Genomic DNA, 15,843 nt, shown 5'->3' on the forward strand with positions numbered 1-15,843 from the left:
CCCCTTCTGGTCCTTATCTGAAATAGATTAAAAAAAAAATTATCGTTATCGACCGATATGAAATACTTATATCGTGATACAGTTTTCAGCCATATCTCCCAGCCCTAGTAAGAACGTGTGTTTAGAGTTGCTGAAATAAACAGTGAAAATCACATTTGTTTCGATTCTTGAAGGAACAAAACGACAGGTTCCATTTTCATGCAGTAACACTCCAGTCCAGAAGATGGCAGTGGGTTGGCATTAATCTTGGACCAACCATTGTCTACCCGAAGGAAATTAAGATCCACGAGAAAGTTTGTTTTCCCATAGCGCGATAAAGATAAACGCTGCAGAAGATTGCACCAGAGGAATGACATACGTGTTGAAATCTGTTTGAGGTAGGCTATGTTTTTCTTATAATCATGTAACATTTCAGCTTCTGTTTTGCCCTTCGACATCAGCAATATATTGTACTAGTCTGGTGAAAGAGCAGACACACAACGTTACAAACAACTTCACACTTAAAGCTACGATTTCGAGGTCGCAGAAGCTTTTGAGAAATCGCCAAGAAAGCTTACGATCGGGAGAAAATCTATCTGCAAAAAGCGATATGTTTGAACTATTTAAAGGTGTGTTCAACGTATTGCATCGTTTACGGTGCTACGGCCATTGCGGCGTCCATGTAGAGGGAGAGCTAACGCTCAATTACCGTAATAACAAAGGTTTAGGCCCATAGTCTTCAATAGACTGCGTGGTCGCCACATAGTTTTGCATTTTTCAGGGCAGCAGTTTTCAGATTGCATTATGTGCTTACATAATTGCAAAAGGTTCTCAACTGTTGTAGAAAGAAATGGCTGATCTGTAATGCAATATCTACATTTCCCATTATCAACAACCATTCATGTGCATTCTGTTAATATGATATCATTTTAAATGGCTAACTGAGAAAACATTTGATACACCTTTTGCAATTATGTAAGCACATAATGTAGGCTTATCTGATATTAGCTGGTATTGGTCTATAATGGAGTGGAAAGGAAATTTCAAGTGACCCCAAACTTTTGACTGGTAGTGTACATTCTTTAGACATTTTGTCATGTAAAAAAAGTTTCTGTAGAATGTATTTTTTCTTTCAGATGTTGTCATAGACTCAACAGAATAGAATGTCATAGATTTAGAATTAATATGATATAAGGCTACGTTTATACGGTGACGATGAAAAGAGAAGACGCAGAAGTGGCATCTCGTCTTCATTTTTTTATTCGCGTTTAGACGAGCATTCTCAGGGGGAAATCTTTCTTTATATGAAGACGCAAGAGTATGTGATATTCGATTGGATATGCATTCCAGACCGCTGGGTGGTGGTGTGATAGAACCCCGGTACGTCACGCGCAGACATTCTAATTTGACAGTTTAGCCAGAGAGGTAATCAAGGATCTTTGGTTTAGCCGTTTAGACGGAGACGCAACCCGGGTCGTCTTCAAAACTCTACACTCTGGAAGGAGTCTTCAGATTTTTGCGTCTTCAAGCCCCGATGGCGGGATCGCCGTGTAAACGAAAGGCACTTATGATAAAATATTTTGTCGTCTTCCTTCGCAGTCGTTTTCGTATAAACGGCCCCTAAAACAGCACAACCTAAATCTTGTTTATGTTGTTGGGAAGGAGGTTAAACAAAGCCCCGATGAAGCCCTGAAATACATCTGGTGTGATCATTTACATTAATCATCTGGCAGTACTATGGTGTATTCATTTACATTACATTAATCATCGGGCAGACACTTTTTTCCAAGGTGATTTACATCAACAGAATAACATTTAAGCTTCAGTGCAGAGGAGACCATAGCTCGGAATTACCACTGTCAGTACTAGAGCTAAAGGATAGGAGTGCTTGTATTTTAGCCTCTAAAAGGACAGTCTGCCCCCCCCCCCCCCACACACACACACACACTCCCCATCAGACATCCCTCTGTGACATAATGCCTCTGTCCATAAACCCCCAATAACTGTGGCCTGGACTTTGCATTGCTGCAAAAACACTCCAACAACCCGACCTCTATTAGATTTATTAATTTAGTGTACCAAGCAGAACTGAAAGTATGGTGGGAGGAGAAGTGGTAAAAGAGGAAGAGAGGGAGGTGGATAAGATGAAGTAGAGGAGGGAAGAGAGGGAGAGGAGGAAAGAGAGGGAGGAGGAGAGTAGAGAGGGAGGAGGAGAGGAGGGAGAGGAGGGAAGAGAGGGAGGAGGAGAGTAGAGAGGGAGGAGGAGAGGAGGGAGAGGAGGGATGAGAGGGAGGAGGAGAGTAGAGAGGGAGGAGGAGAGGAGGGAGAGGAGGGAAGAGAGGGAGGAGGAGAGTAGAGAGGGAGGAGGAGAGGAGGGAGAGGAGGGAAGAGAGGGAGGAGGAGAGAAGAGAGGGAGGAGGAGAAGATGAAGTAGAGGAGGGAAGAGAGGGAGGAGAGAGAGCTGGAGAAGAGGAAGAGTGTGGTAAGTGTGTATCGGTTGTGTGAGGTTGTCAGAAGCGCTAGGAGAGGAGGTAGTCTTGGAGTAGTGTCTTCAAGAGTTTTTTTCAATTCAGTCAAGAGTATTGCATGCATGTCTATGGAAGCTGCCTTTGGAAGTGAACAATTTACCTGTTTCTCAAATGTATTGTTTTGTTGTTTTTCACTTTGAAAAAGTTTGGCGCACAATGTCGGGAAGAGTCTGTTGTGTGCTCGGCTGCTCCAACAGCAGCAGAAAAATCCAAGTCTGGAACAAAACCACATGCGAAATTCACCCTCCGTTTTTACATCGAGACTGTCCCTGTGTGAGACCTTACACGCTACACAGATTCCCGGGGCGGGCTGAGGAAAAAGCTGTTCGTCAGAAGTGGATTATAAATATCAACCGAAAGGACTTTGTACCAACCAAGAACAGCACGGTAAGTTTTGCTTAATGGTAGTCAGTCTCTTTATGCCTCAAATTCATAGCCAACAGTGCAGACACTGACAGGTCCACTGGTATGTATGAGAGTATTCAAATATGCAATATTTTTACGGGAAAATATTAAACGGGAAGACAGCGTCGGAACGTCGGAAACCCGGAAAATGCTTAAGTTGCTTTAACTAGGACAACCTAATGAAAGTAAACAGGTCTGGCAAGATCTGTAGTGCTTTTTCCACTAATGCAGTAATGTAATGGACATTATTCTGGGTAGTATTTTTGAGATTATTCTGGGTAGTATTTTTGAGATTATTCTGGGTAGTATTTTTTAGATTATTCTGGGTAGTATTTTTGAGTTAGTATTCTTTCTCCTTACCACTCTCCAGGTGTGTGGGATACATTTCCCGGACGGAAGACCAACAAAAGAACACCCATTCCCAGTGTTGCACATGGGTTATGAATATCATGTAAGTTTGATTCCATTTTCCTGGAAATTGCATAGGTTATATTCACTCCCTCAATGACGTTTAAAAAAACAACTAGAGATTTTAATTAAAATGCTGTGTAAGTTTTAGATTCATTTGATTGTTTTTGGTTTAAATGTTGTTGTCTTGTTTGATATATGTAAGTCTATTTTCTTTTCTCTTTTCTGTTGGTGTTCTGTTTTCTAAGGGGGTGGGGGGGGTTGAATTAAAATGTTATGTAAGTAGTCAGTTTCATGATTGTTTTTTTTTTTTTTTTCTTTAGGGGAAAACATCACCTGGTAGAAGAGGACGCCCCACAAAAAAATGTCGCCGGGACTTAAAAGTTAACACATCACATGCTGAACCGGACGTTATGGAATCTCATGTTAAGGTGAATGGCAATTTGAGGCTTTTGCTCATGCTTTTGAAAATATATATCTTACATTTTGTCATCACATTTAACATTTTTAATTAATACTTGTCTCTTAAAGACCTATTCACAAAGCTGCTTAGACTAACTTTTAGTGAGGAAAAAAGATAAGACATCTGTTGCTATGCATTTCTTATACACAAGCCAGTGTTTCCCACAGAATTTAATTATATTTGTGGTGGTAGGTTTACAGAATTAACTTGAATGCAACAGTTTTAAAGAAATTAGTGCAGTGTGGTTATGATTCTAACCAGATTTAAGCACAATTTAGTACAACCAGGAAAATCATTGTGTGGTGGTCAATGTTGATATTGTGGTGGGACGCCACTAATAAGTCAATGTATGGGAAACACTGCAAGCTTAGGCATAAAAAAAACATTTCTTGGGTTCCGGTTTCCGACCGACCCTGTCAATTTATGTGCGACCCAAATTTATTTTATGAGCTTCAGGAAGAAATAACACTAAATTCAGGGCTTAAAATTCATTTTTCAAAATGGGGGGGAATTCCCCCCTTAGGTTATTCATGTAGGGGGGATTTATACAATTTGGGGGGGAGGGGGGGTCGATTCTGATACCAAGTCAAGAATTGCGATTTCAATACTTTTTTTAAAAAAGTGTTTGATTTTGGGGCCCCCACCACCCTGACGTCATCAGTAATATATACTGTAGTGGGATCATTCACAACAGTGGACATCCTAGATTCTGCTTGACTCTCTCCACACACACAAACACACACTGAAAATGATAGCTTATGTGATATGTTTCTATCATATATTTTTGAATTCATATAGAGTGTATTTATTTAATAATGCATTTAGCATTTTACTAGTAATTACTAGTAGCTAAACATATTTAGTAATTTGAATGCCTCATATTGACGTTTAACCTATAACACTTAGGCATATCTTTAATGTGGTGTGTAGGTCCAATTGAGTGCACATTGCTGATGAGTAGGTGTAATTGAGTGCCTGTCACTTTAAGAAAATACGTGAGAGTAATTCTATGGAGTAATTAGCCCCCCTTCAACCTGACGGTTTTAGGCTATAGTCGCTAGTGAATAAAAGTTGTGCATAGTGCGGTATGTGTATGCAAATTATTATGTTTTCTATGTCATTAGATACAATAAATGTTCAAAAAACTAACATGTCGAAGACAATCTTTCTGGGATCAAGTGTTGACGTGACCTGAGCTAGCAGGATCGTTACCAAGGAGCTCTTTCCAGATGTAAAAGTTTGCCATGGTTGCGTAGCCTATTTGCGTAAGCGCAAAGTGGTTCTCTCTCTCTCTCTCTCTCTCTCTCTCTCCGTGTGTGTGTGTGCGTCTGCATGAGGCTATGTTCAATTCAACTCGCCACTTAATTATTAGGCTATATTAACGTCATCAGACAGGCTGTAAAAGTGTATGCGGGAATTTCTCGCATTATGATGGCTAGAGTTGCGGGACTTGAACAAATTATGCGCAATACCCGCAATCCCGCAGTGAAATTTAAGCCCTGCTAAATAGTCTAGGCTACATTAAATAAATCCACAAATAAAAGGCGAACTATAATTACATTAATTACCCTTTGCGTTATGTATAGGGATGAGCGTATTCTCTCTTTTACAAAGTAGCCTATGCACAGCTGTTCACGAAGACGATTGTTTTCGTCACTTACCAAGGCACTCGCAATTTTGTCCAAACACCGCAACTTTTTCGCAAATTTGACCAATCATCGTAGTTTCACCGTGAAATTTCACCTACCACAACAGTCCCTCGCGCAGAATATTGAGCCAGATGGCACACTTACTTCTGCACCTTCTGCATATGACACCAAAGACTGCCCTAACGTGTTCGTTCCTCTGCAGTTTTGATGACGATAGATAGAAGGCTAACGTTAATGATCTGCTTGCTTGCATCTCTCAACCTGATGTTACTTTCATAGCCTAGGTAGGTTAGCAAGTTAATTAAGGCCTACTTGGTTTACTGACATTTGAGTAGGCTATGCAACCCATTGGCAAACGTTTACCTGGATATGTCCTTTTAGCTTATGTCATGTTTGCTAGCTTGTGGGCTTAGTTTGAGTAGTGCTACCAAAATCATAGAAATTAATAAAATTGCAAGACATTTACAGTACCTCTTCTATGATCCAAGAATGATTTCATTCGAGTTGTTTTTTTAACATTTATTTTAACTAATGACATAGAAGACATTCCCAATTGCATCCACATATCGTAATGCACTATGCAAAAAGTGATTTACACTCGTAGCCGAACACAGTGAGATGCAAGCTTTCCAATCCACTCAGAAATGTAATTAGGCTACTCTCACGTCCTTAAAGGGGCAGGCAGTCAATTAGACGTACACCACCAATGTAATGACATTAAACAGAAGTGTAGTCAAATAGTTTACATCAATATGAAATTACTAGATACTTACTTGGCTGTTAGTAATTATGCAGGCCACAGACTATGAATTATTAAAAAGATATGAACTTAATATGAATTACAAAATATATGAATGTATTGAAACATATGACATGATGCCATCTCTTTAGGTGACTGTCTTTTTTGGACAGTTCTACGAAAGGTTATACTACTTTGTGAATTACCTCAGTCAAAGCATTTTCACAAATAAAGTAGGACTACTTTGATTTTCTGTAATCCTTACTGTTTACCTTTGATTATCCTTTTTAATAAGCATCAAGATTATCAGTGTGATTTTGGTCTTACTAACCTTAATTGCCCTAAATTTAAAAAAAAAAAAAAAAAAATCGCAACTATTTTTGCAATTTTCACTTCCTCCCGCAATTTCTCCACAAGAAACAGCTAAAAACACCACAACTTCCATCCAGGCATTTTAGGTCGAAACAGTCTCAAAAAAACTCGTGAAATCCTGGAGGGACTGATTTTCTACCTATCCCTTACTGCCACTGGGGGGGAAAAAAATTTCCCTACCGACTGATGGCCTCAACTGACAACCAACAGGAACCAAACCTTTTTTTTTTTTTATGCCTTAGTGCTTGTAGTGACTGCAGTGATTTGCCGATGAGTGATAGGTTTGTGCTGGGAAGAAGCATAGTGCTAAGAAAACCTGCACTACACGAGTACCGCGGAAGGCAGATAGATATTAATACCCTAACGTTACAGTAATGTTGTGTCAACTAATACCCTAACGTTACAGTAATGTTGTGTCAACTAATACCCTAACGTTACAATAACATTCTGTGTCTCGGTAATGGCAGCAGATCCAAATCACTCACCGGAGTTGTCCATTTTGGCGAGGGAGAATCTGACTGGGTAACTCATGCATGCCTACAGCAGATGGCTGTGGGATTTTTGATCTGTCTGGAAAGAGGATCACAACAAAGAACAGACCATCAAAAATTGTGTATTAAGGCTTAGTAAGATACATTTTTGATTTACATTACATTTAGCAAACACTTCTTGACCAAAGTGACTTACACATGTCAGCTATATTACAAGGGATCACATTGTCCCTGGAGCAACTTGGGGTTAAGTGGGTTAAGTGCCTTGCTCAAGGGCACAATGGTGGAAGCCGGGAATTGAACCGACAACTTTCAGGCTACTGCACGCTAGCCCAGCTCCTTAACCACTACACCACCACCGCCCAGTATTTTTAGCATTTTTGATTTACGTTTGTACCTCAATACTAGACCCTTTTGGTTTTGTGTAAAATGTTGGACTCCATGGTAGCATTGCTACCATTACCAGCATATGGCTCATTCATCCACAAGTCTTCTGTCACACACATTTTTTTACATTTGCATTTATTCATTTAGCAGATGTATTTTTTTTTTTTTATTAGAAGCGACTTACATATCTCAGTTATATCACAAGGTCCATCGTCTCCCAGGCAACTTGGGGTTAAGCCTGATGTCTTATACTCTGTGCAGTAAGGTCCCACCTTTGAAGGTTTTAGAATATCTTATTAGCATAGATTTTAAGAAACATATTTACGTTTGTATAACACACAATGCTCTGGCCATTAAATAGCCTTAGTTGTGGAAATGGCCTTAAACAAACAAACAAATATTATACTCTATATAAATCTGCTATAATGATTAACTTGTTGGTCACTGTATCTCATATAGAAGAGTGGTTTCTATATTTAGAAGGGTATATAGCTATGCTGTGTCTACAGTTATGCTGTGTCTGTTGAGATCGAGGAGGAAATGTGAGTTTGAGAGTCATTTACTTACTAAGCCTATTTTGCCCTGTGTTCCTCCCTACAGACTAGCGGAATCTCTGAGTGGGATCCTCACACCGCTGCAGGTATGAATCTTGGACTGCCGCCGAGCGCTGACAGTAATGGAACTCCTCAGGTACCCCTGAGACTAATAGTGAAAGAAGAGGACATCAAAGAAGAGGAATATGATCGCATTGTAGACGAGGACATTAAAGAAGAGGACATGAGAGAGGAGGACGTTAGAGAGGCGAACATTAAAGTGGAGGACATTAAAGAAGAGGAATATGAGCACATGATCACATGTCAAGATGACGAGGAGGAGAAGCCGCTCACAGAGCTGCTCTGTAAAACGGCACCGGACTTCACAGAGTCACTTAGCTCCATGGAAACACCCCAGACAAAAGTGGAGGTTAAAGTGGAAAAAGAAGAAGACGAGGGAGAACCCCAAGACCACGATTCTCCTCAGGAAAGTAAGTAAAATCCACACTGATACTCTGGTTGTGTTAATTTACATTTATTAATTTAGCAGACCAGTGTTTCCCACAAAATTGAATTCCATTTGTGGTGGTTGGTTTGCAGAATTAACTTGGAATACAATAGTTTTTAACAAATTAACACAGCGTGGTTATGATGCTAACCAGATTTAAGCACAATTTAGTACAACCTGGAAAATCATTGTGTGGTGGTCAATGTTGATATTGTGGTGGGCCGCCACAAATAAGTCAATGTATGGGAAACACTGCAGAACTTTTATCCAAGTGATTTACAGTAAGAGAATAACCTTCAAGCTGCAGTGCAGAGGAGACCTTAGGTTGGAAGTAACGCACAGTAAAAAGTTTTTTTTTTTTTCGAGGAACGGCAACTTTCCATATTACTTTTTCAAAACTGTACTTCTACTCTTACTCGGGTACATTTTTGAGCCAGTAATCTACTCTTTATTCCACTACATTTTCAATAATAACTTTCGTTACAAGTACAAGTCTGTTACCGGAGGAGAATGTATTTCTCCAATATAGAGGAGAGAAAGCTCACCGTAAAAAAAAAAAAAAAAACAGCGGAGTGGGATGCATTGATTTGATTGCCTTTAGGATGCATTGTTACATAGTTTCTGATTCGAAAAACGACCATTATTTTTGGACTGTGACCAGACGTTGCAGTGATGGAAGGAACTCAAGATTCTACATCTTTGGAAGGAACTGGTGGTGGCCCCTGGCCACACCTGGCACCACTCTTCACTCCCAAGTGTAAGAAAGGCAACAACTACATAATGAAGTGCACACTGTGTCTACCTAAGAATAACACTATATCAGCATTTCACAACTCCTCCTCAAACCTGCGCAAGCACATTGAGGTAAGATGCACTTTCTGTCAATGATGTTAACTTACTAGCTAAATGTTTTGTATGCTTAGCCTAGCTAGGTAATTGTCTGACTATGATTAACATTAATTAAACACCTAGTTCGTTGCTATGATATTAACTGATGTTGAGTCAGGGGGTATACATTGGTAATGTTATTTTTAAAGTATCTGGCTTAAGTTGGCTAATGCCAACAGGCTATATTTTCCCACAAGATCACGGTGAATTGTCGATGGGTGAACTTTGTGAGGGCTGACCTTAATCTCACCCCCCATATTCAGTGGTCTCCTCAGTCAAGAGGAGCACAAATTAAGCATTAGTCTTGTAGTCATTTGTGAACGTGTCTAATTACAGTTAATGTTAATATATTCTGTCAGTGTTGTCGAAATTAGTTGTTAGTACCACAGTCTGTCACCTAATGTTCTCTGAAGTAGCCTAGTTTCAATGTACCATTTGTTATACAGTAGGTCAGGTTTTGTTTCTTGTCCTTGAATTTTACTTTTGACATGAATCCTGATATAAATGTAGAACGTAGAATCGTAGAACGTTGGGAAATCCCATTCAAGTCAATGGAGCGTTCTAGCATTGTGAAGAGCCGTGTAATAAATTAATGGCCGTTGTTTTTGTGGTTTGCCTTACAGAGGAGGCATCCAGGCAAGTTGCGGATGTACAAAGAGTGCATGGCGAAACCTCTCCGGTACAGACGAAGCAGTGACACAAACTCCAGTTGTTCAACTGTTCAGACCAAACTGATGGGGAGACTCTGCGCAGTGCAGCAGGTGAAGGTTGACCAGCTGATCACTGACTTTGTGTGTGATGGTTTACTCCCCCTTTCCCTTGTTGAGCTGCCTGCTTTTAAAAAGCTCGTGGTAACACTCAGTCCAACAAACTCGGTAATGACCAGAACAACTCTCTGTGCGAGGATAGATACAGCAGCTGAGGACATGAACATGTCTTTGAAGAAAGAGTTTAGTGCTGTCAAGTACGTGGCGACAACTACTGATTGTTGGACTGCATGGCGGCGCAGTTTCATTGGAGTTACATGTCATTGGATTGATGAAAACACCCTGCAGAGACACTCTGCTGCTCTGGCGTGTAGACCCGTGAAAGGCTCCCATTCACTTGAGGTTCTGGCTGCTGCTTTGGAGGACATCCACTTGGAATATCACATCCAGGACAAGGTTGTCAAGACAACTACTGACAATGGCTCCAACTTCCTGAAAGCTTTTAGGGGTTTTGGGAACCACACAGCTGTCAACCCAGAACTTGAGCAAGATTTAAATGATGATGAAGATGAGTGCACACCTGATGGTGAACACGATGACGTCGAGTTTCAGAATACCACAGAAATATTGAGTCAGAACGACAACACCCGGGAGTACCAGTTACCACCACACCAAAAATGTGCCTGCCACCTACTAAATCTCGTGGCCACATCAGACGTGCTGGAGGGGGCAGGCAATGAGACTTTCAAACGCCTATATTTCTCTTCATTTTCCAAGTGTAATGCCGTATGGAACGAGGTGGGAAGGGCACACAAGGCAACAGAATCAGTGGAGAATGAGTGTCGTCTGCAACTTATCTGCCCCAGCAAGACAGGATGGAATTCTACATTCATGGCAGTGGAGCGGATTGCCCGCATTATCAAGCAAAATGGAGAGGACGCCATGAGGAATATCTGCTCTGAATTCAAAGTAAAAATGTAAGGATCATTCAATGTTTGTAGTACATTGTACACAGTAAAAATGTAAGGATCATTCAATGTTTGTAGTACACTTTCTCAATCACACTAAGATTTTGTTCATTTGTTTCTGTTAACTTCATACTAAAATATGTTTTATATGACTCAGTGCTATTCTTTTAATTTTAGGTTTAATGCTGCGGAAATCTCATTTCTGGAAGAGTATAGTCGTGTGATGAAGCCTGTGGCAGCAGCACTTGATATTCTCCAGGCGGAAACTAACTCCTACATGGGTTGGCTTCTCCCTACCGTCTACCATCTGGAGGGCAAACTGCTGAAAATGGAGACATCAGTTGAGGTTTGCCTGCCTCTATTAAAGGTTCTCCAGAAAGGGCTGAGGAAGCAATTTCAGGATATGAAGGAGAACCCGGATCTAATTGCTGCTGCCATCCTGCTCCCAAAATTCAAAAATAACTGGACGGACAAAAAGAACGTCATCAAGCTTGGTAAAAAAAAAATGACACTACATTTCCATTCAATTAAACTTATTGTTATTTAGGTTGAATTTGACACTTGGTTCGTTTAACTGGACAGAATCTAAGTGCGATTACACCTCCCTAGCCCTGACCCAGCTGGTCTCCATTCACATTACATTACATAAACGCACCCGCGTCTGTCATAAACACTTTAGATTCTATTTGCCAATATCCCTTTGCAACGTTGCAAAAATGGCAGTTTATTTCCATGTGTTCCATATTTCCATTCAACCCTCACCAGAGTTCTAGCGAACCGTACCCCAGACCATTGTTTTCTAGCGGACTCTTGTCTGGTCTCGGGTCCGCACCCGGGTTCGGTAGACAACCACATAAATATGTTCTTTACCATTTTACAGGGACGGACTACATCAGGAGACACATTGAGCTGGTAGAGATTACCCAGGATACCAGCTCCATTGAGCAAGATGATTTCTTTTCAGCAATGAAGACAAAAAAGTCTGATGAGTTGGATGACTACCTGGCCTGTTCTTCAGAAAAAATGGAGCTTCTGCACGCCTTCCCTGCTCTGAAGAAGCTCTCCATCAAACTCAACACTCCACTGCCTGCATCGGTGGCTTGTGAGAGGCTGCTCAGTTGTGAGTGGCTGAACTCCATAAGCAGAAGAGCAAGACTGGGGGATAAGAACTTTGAGAACCAGCTTCTGTTGAAGCTTAACAGGAAGAAACAAAAGTGATTCTCACCCTCTCATTCTCTGTCTCTGTGTCTTTCTGTTTCTCTCTCCACATAGGGTCATTCCACGTCAATTCAACCAGGGCCCACGCACTTAGGTCTCAAAAAAATACCCGGTATACCTATGTCACCAGTTTTACAGGCGGAGGGGGGTGTCGTTTTTGTCGTTTTGTCGTTTTTCACAAGCCCATAGCGCAAGAACTAAACCATGCAGAAGGCTCAAATTTTGTATGCTGGTACATAAATAGGAATAGTATGTAGCAGAATCGTCACATTTGGTCTGGATGATCCTGCATGGTCATAGCTGTCCCTCAAAGTTGATCAAAAATGTATTTGAGTTTTTGGCTGGGCTCTGTTTAGGCCTTCAGAAGACATATTTGTACTCAACATAGGCTCTTGATGTATGTTCCTTATTGAGAGAAGTAGAAACACTCTCACAAAAAGCAATTAACAGAAAATAAATTCCTTCAGGGTCTGAACAGCAGACCTCACAAGTCTGAAAAATCATTTTGGTTCTCATTTTCAGAGCACCAAAACACCTTGTGGGAATATACAAAGACTTTTGTTATATTTTGTTCTTTATTCTCCATGGTCCCTTCTTTTTAAAAACACCAATTTGTCTTATGCAAATCTTTCTTTTTTACTTTCCACCCTGAACATGGGCAAAATGCACCATTGAGATCAATATGTTTCGTATATAGTTACAGGTTACGTATATAGTTATAGGTTACTCTATACAACCACAGGTGGCACTGTGGTAACTCTATATAAAACATATTGATCTCAATGGGGCATTTTGCCCATGTTCAGGGTGGAAAATAAAAAAGAAACATTTGCGTAAGTGTGTGTGTGAAGGCGACAAGTACTGCAGAAGTGTGTACACATCCTCGCGTCTTCAGGAGGAGTCTAGGAATGACGTTGCCTTTGATGTTAATGTTCGCATGGTGCTTTTAGCGCACAAACTAGGATTGGGATATGCGGCCCTCAGAAAGATCTCTAAGGTGTTGGGGATTCCTGGCCTGCATCTTAAGTCATACCAAAGACATGACAGGAGAGTGACAAGTATGGAATGTGTTTAATAAGAGTAGTTAAGAGTAGCTTATCAGAAACTAATTGGCCGTGATTTGCTTTGTATTCAGAGGTCCAGAAACGTACATCACTCTGCTTATTTATTCCAACCAGCTTGCTGATCCTAGCACAGCTATTAAGATAAATAGATCAGCCAGTAATTTACATTGTCAAAATCTGTGGCAGTATTTTCTGAAGCTGGAAATGTCCACCTCTGTTTACTTTTACTGTTTTGTGTGCATAGTTTGCATCTTTCTGTGAGGAAACAATAATACATGAAGAAATAAAGTGGCATTTCATACAGTAACGTTATTTTGTGCTGGTCAGTTTTACTGTTACCATACATATTTTCTTTGAGGTGGCAGTAAACAGAGGTGGATATGAAAATAATGTATCCTAAGAAAATGGTCAGGAGAAGTCTCAGGAGAAGTTGCAAAAAACAGCTGGACCTAATACACACACACAGGCTCATGTGCACACAAACAACAAAGTATTCTGTTCTCTTTTTGTCCTGTTTTGCATGTGACTTTGGACAAAAGCATATAGGGTACTAAACACACCATAACCAGTGTATTCCATACAAATTAATTTACTACGGGATGAATAAAGTACTATCTTATCTCTTATCTAAATGTTCCAAGTCTTATAAGCCATTTGTAGGACTGTAAGCATATGATTCGCTCCAAAGGCATTTAAGTTGCTTTGGATAAAAGTGCTTGCAAAGAACCCATAACCAAAGGCATCAGCTAAATAAAAATGCACATACTGTAACTCCCTGCTAAAGTGACCTTTTATGACCTGGCTGCTCCCCTCTGATTTCTGCTACTAAAATGAAGATATGTAGGGTATCAATACAATCAGGCCAAATGAAAAGTTTCTGATACAGTGTACTTTTCATTTTAGTGGAAGAAATTGAGAGGGTTGGAGTCACTGGAGAGAACCAAGGACCAGATCAGGCTGGCATACAGAGATATTGACCCTGATGTGGCAGATATGATGAGGCAGGATCAGGATGCCGTGATCAATATCAGTGTCTTTTGATGGCACATGGCAGAAGAGGGGATTCACGTCTCACTACGGCATTGGCGTGTGCATTGACATCCTCACTGGGTTGGTAGTGGACTTTGAGGTGCTATCCTCCTATTGTCATGCTTGTACCCTGAGAGAGTGTGCCAGGCGAGACAGCAAAATAACATAGGAAGAGTATGATAGCTGGAAGCAGAATCATGTTGACTGTGCAAGGAACTTCTCAGGGTCAAGTAAGGCCATGGAGCAGGAGGCAGCCAAGAGGATATGGGCCAGGTCAGTGTCTCAACATCAGCTGAGGTACACCCAGATGCTGTCAGATGGAGACAGTGCTGCATTTAAGGAGGTGGTTGCACTCAACCCATACCCTGGGCACGAAATAGTTAAACTTGAGTGCATTAATCATGCTCACAAACGCATGGGCACAGCACTCAGGAAACTGAGTGCTGAGCGCAAGTTAGGGGGCAAAGGTCGCGGGAAGCTTACGGCCAAAAAATGTGAAGCCTAACAGAACTATTACAGGGGGGCCATTCTTAATAATCAAGGCTCATTACATAAAATGAAGGCAGAAATATGGGCAGGTCTCCTCCATTCCATGTCCAGTGATGACAACCCCCATGCACACTAGGTGCAGTCCTGCCTGGTGCTGGTACAGGAGAGCAGAGGAGAACGGAGAGCAACCAGAGAGCCATGATCGCCACGCAGGGAACTTTTTGTCACGAGAGGTGGGTCAAAAACTCCTCCCTGTGTATCACCGAATGTCCAGTGACAGCCTGCTGAAGCGGATGCAGCATGGGGGCACCCAGAATGCCAACGAGTGCCTAAACTCGGGTCATATGGGCCCAATGTCCAAAAACAGTCTTTGTTGGGAAAAGTAGGGTTGAGGCTGCAGCCAGTATGGCTATTTCTACTTTCAATGAGGGCGCCTCTGCCATGCTGAGTGTGATGGAGAAGCTGTGGCTTCAGGGCACAGCTGTGACTAAATGCAGTGAGTTATGACGATATGGTCAGAATCTCAAAAGCAGATCGTGTCCAGTCCGCCAGTGCAAAGCGGAGACGAAAAAGTGAGAGCTCAGCCAAAAAAGTAAAAAGACGCCAGCAGGAGGGCCCCACATATGGTGCTGGCATGGATATGTAGAGATGTAAATTTGGGGGGAGGCAGTGTTATGGTTGTGTTCTGTCCGTTCCAATTGAGCTATGTGATCGGTCTTCAGTTGAGGCCTATGTTGATGCCTGTGTTGTTTTGGATGTGGTGGATGAGGCAATAATGAGTTTTGAATGTTATACAGTGTGATACATGGATATTACTTGGACCTAAATGTATATTTTGTCTGTAATACATTGTTTTCAATAGGAATTTGTGGAATTTTGGCATAAAAATCTTTAAAGGCCGTTTTCTCAAAATGGGTTTTTTTCACACACGCCAAGCGAGGAATCACCACTTCTGTAGCTCCTACATACACCAAACTTTACAGTATTGTTCCTAACTATGAAGATTTTTACAGTATTG

General features: G+C 41.1%; 2 protein-coding genes and 1 pseudogene across 3 annotated transcripts in view; 1 reads left to right on the forward strand and 2 right to left on the reverse strand.

The window, feature by feature from the left end:
* LOC121718896 overlaps nt 1-15,843 on the reverse strand; it is a 172,851-nt pseudogene that overhangs the window by 25,688 nt on the left and 131,320 nt on the right.
* Nucleotides 1-15,843, reverse strand: part of LOC121718901 — a 41,133-nt gene that overhangs the window by 20,588 nt on the left and 4,702 nt on the right. For both annotated transcript variants that reach the window (XM_042104322.1, XM_042104321.1), the window contains exons 2-4: nt 7,989-8,123; nt 7,606-7,693; nt 7,029-7,113 (exon numbers count right to left, since the gene is read on the reverse strand). In XM_042104322.1, the coding sequence (XP_041960256.1) occupies nt 7,029-7,074 (46 nt within the window). In that variant the 5' untranslated portion in view covers nt 7,075-7,113; nt 7,606-7,693; nt 7,989-8,123. The remainder of the gene's footprint in view (nt 1-7,028; nt 7,114-7,605; nt 7,694-7,988; nt 8,124-15,843) is intronic.
* LOC121718828 lies at nt 282-15,527 on the forward strand. Its single transcript, XM_042104137.1, has 10 exons — nt 282-377; nt 2,653-2,894; nt 3,283-3,363; nt 3,644-3,751; nt 8,022-8,445; nt 9,124-9,326; nt 9,974-11,034; nt 11,203-11,519; nt 11,906-12,239; nt 14,211-15,527. Exons 2-10 carry the CDS (start codon nt 2,664-2,666, stop codon nt 14,221-14,223), a joined length of 2,772 nt encoding a protein of 923 aa, XP_041960071.1. The 5' UTR covers nt 282-377; nt 2,653-2,663; the 3' UTR covers nt 14,224-15,527.

The sequence above is a fragment of the Alosa sapidissima genome, chromosome 9 (genome assembly GCF_018492685.1).
Source record: "Alosa sapidissima isolate fAloSap1 chromosome 9, fAloSap1.pri, whole genome shotgun sequence".
NCBI lineage: Eukaryota > Metazoa > Chordata > Actinopteri > Clupeiformes > Clupeidae > Alosa > Alosa sapidissima.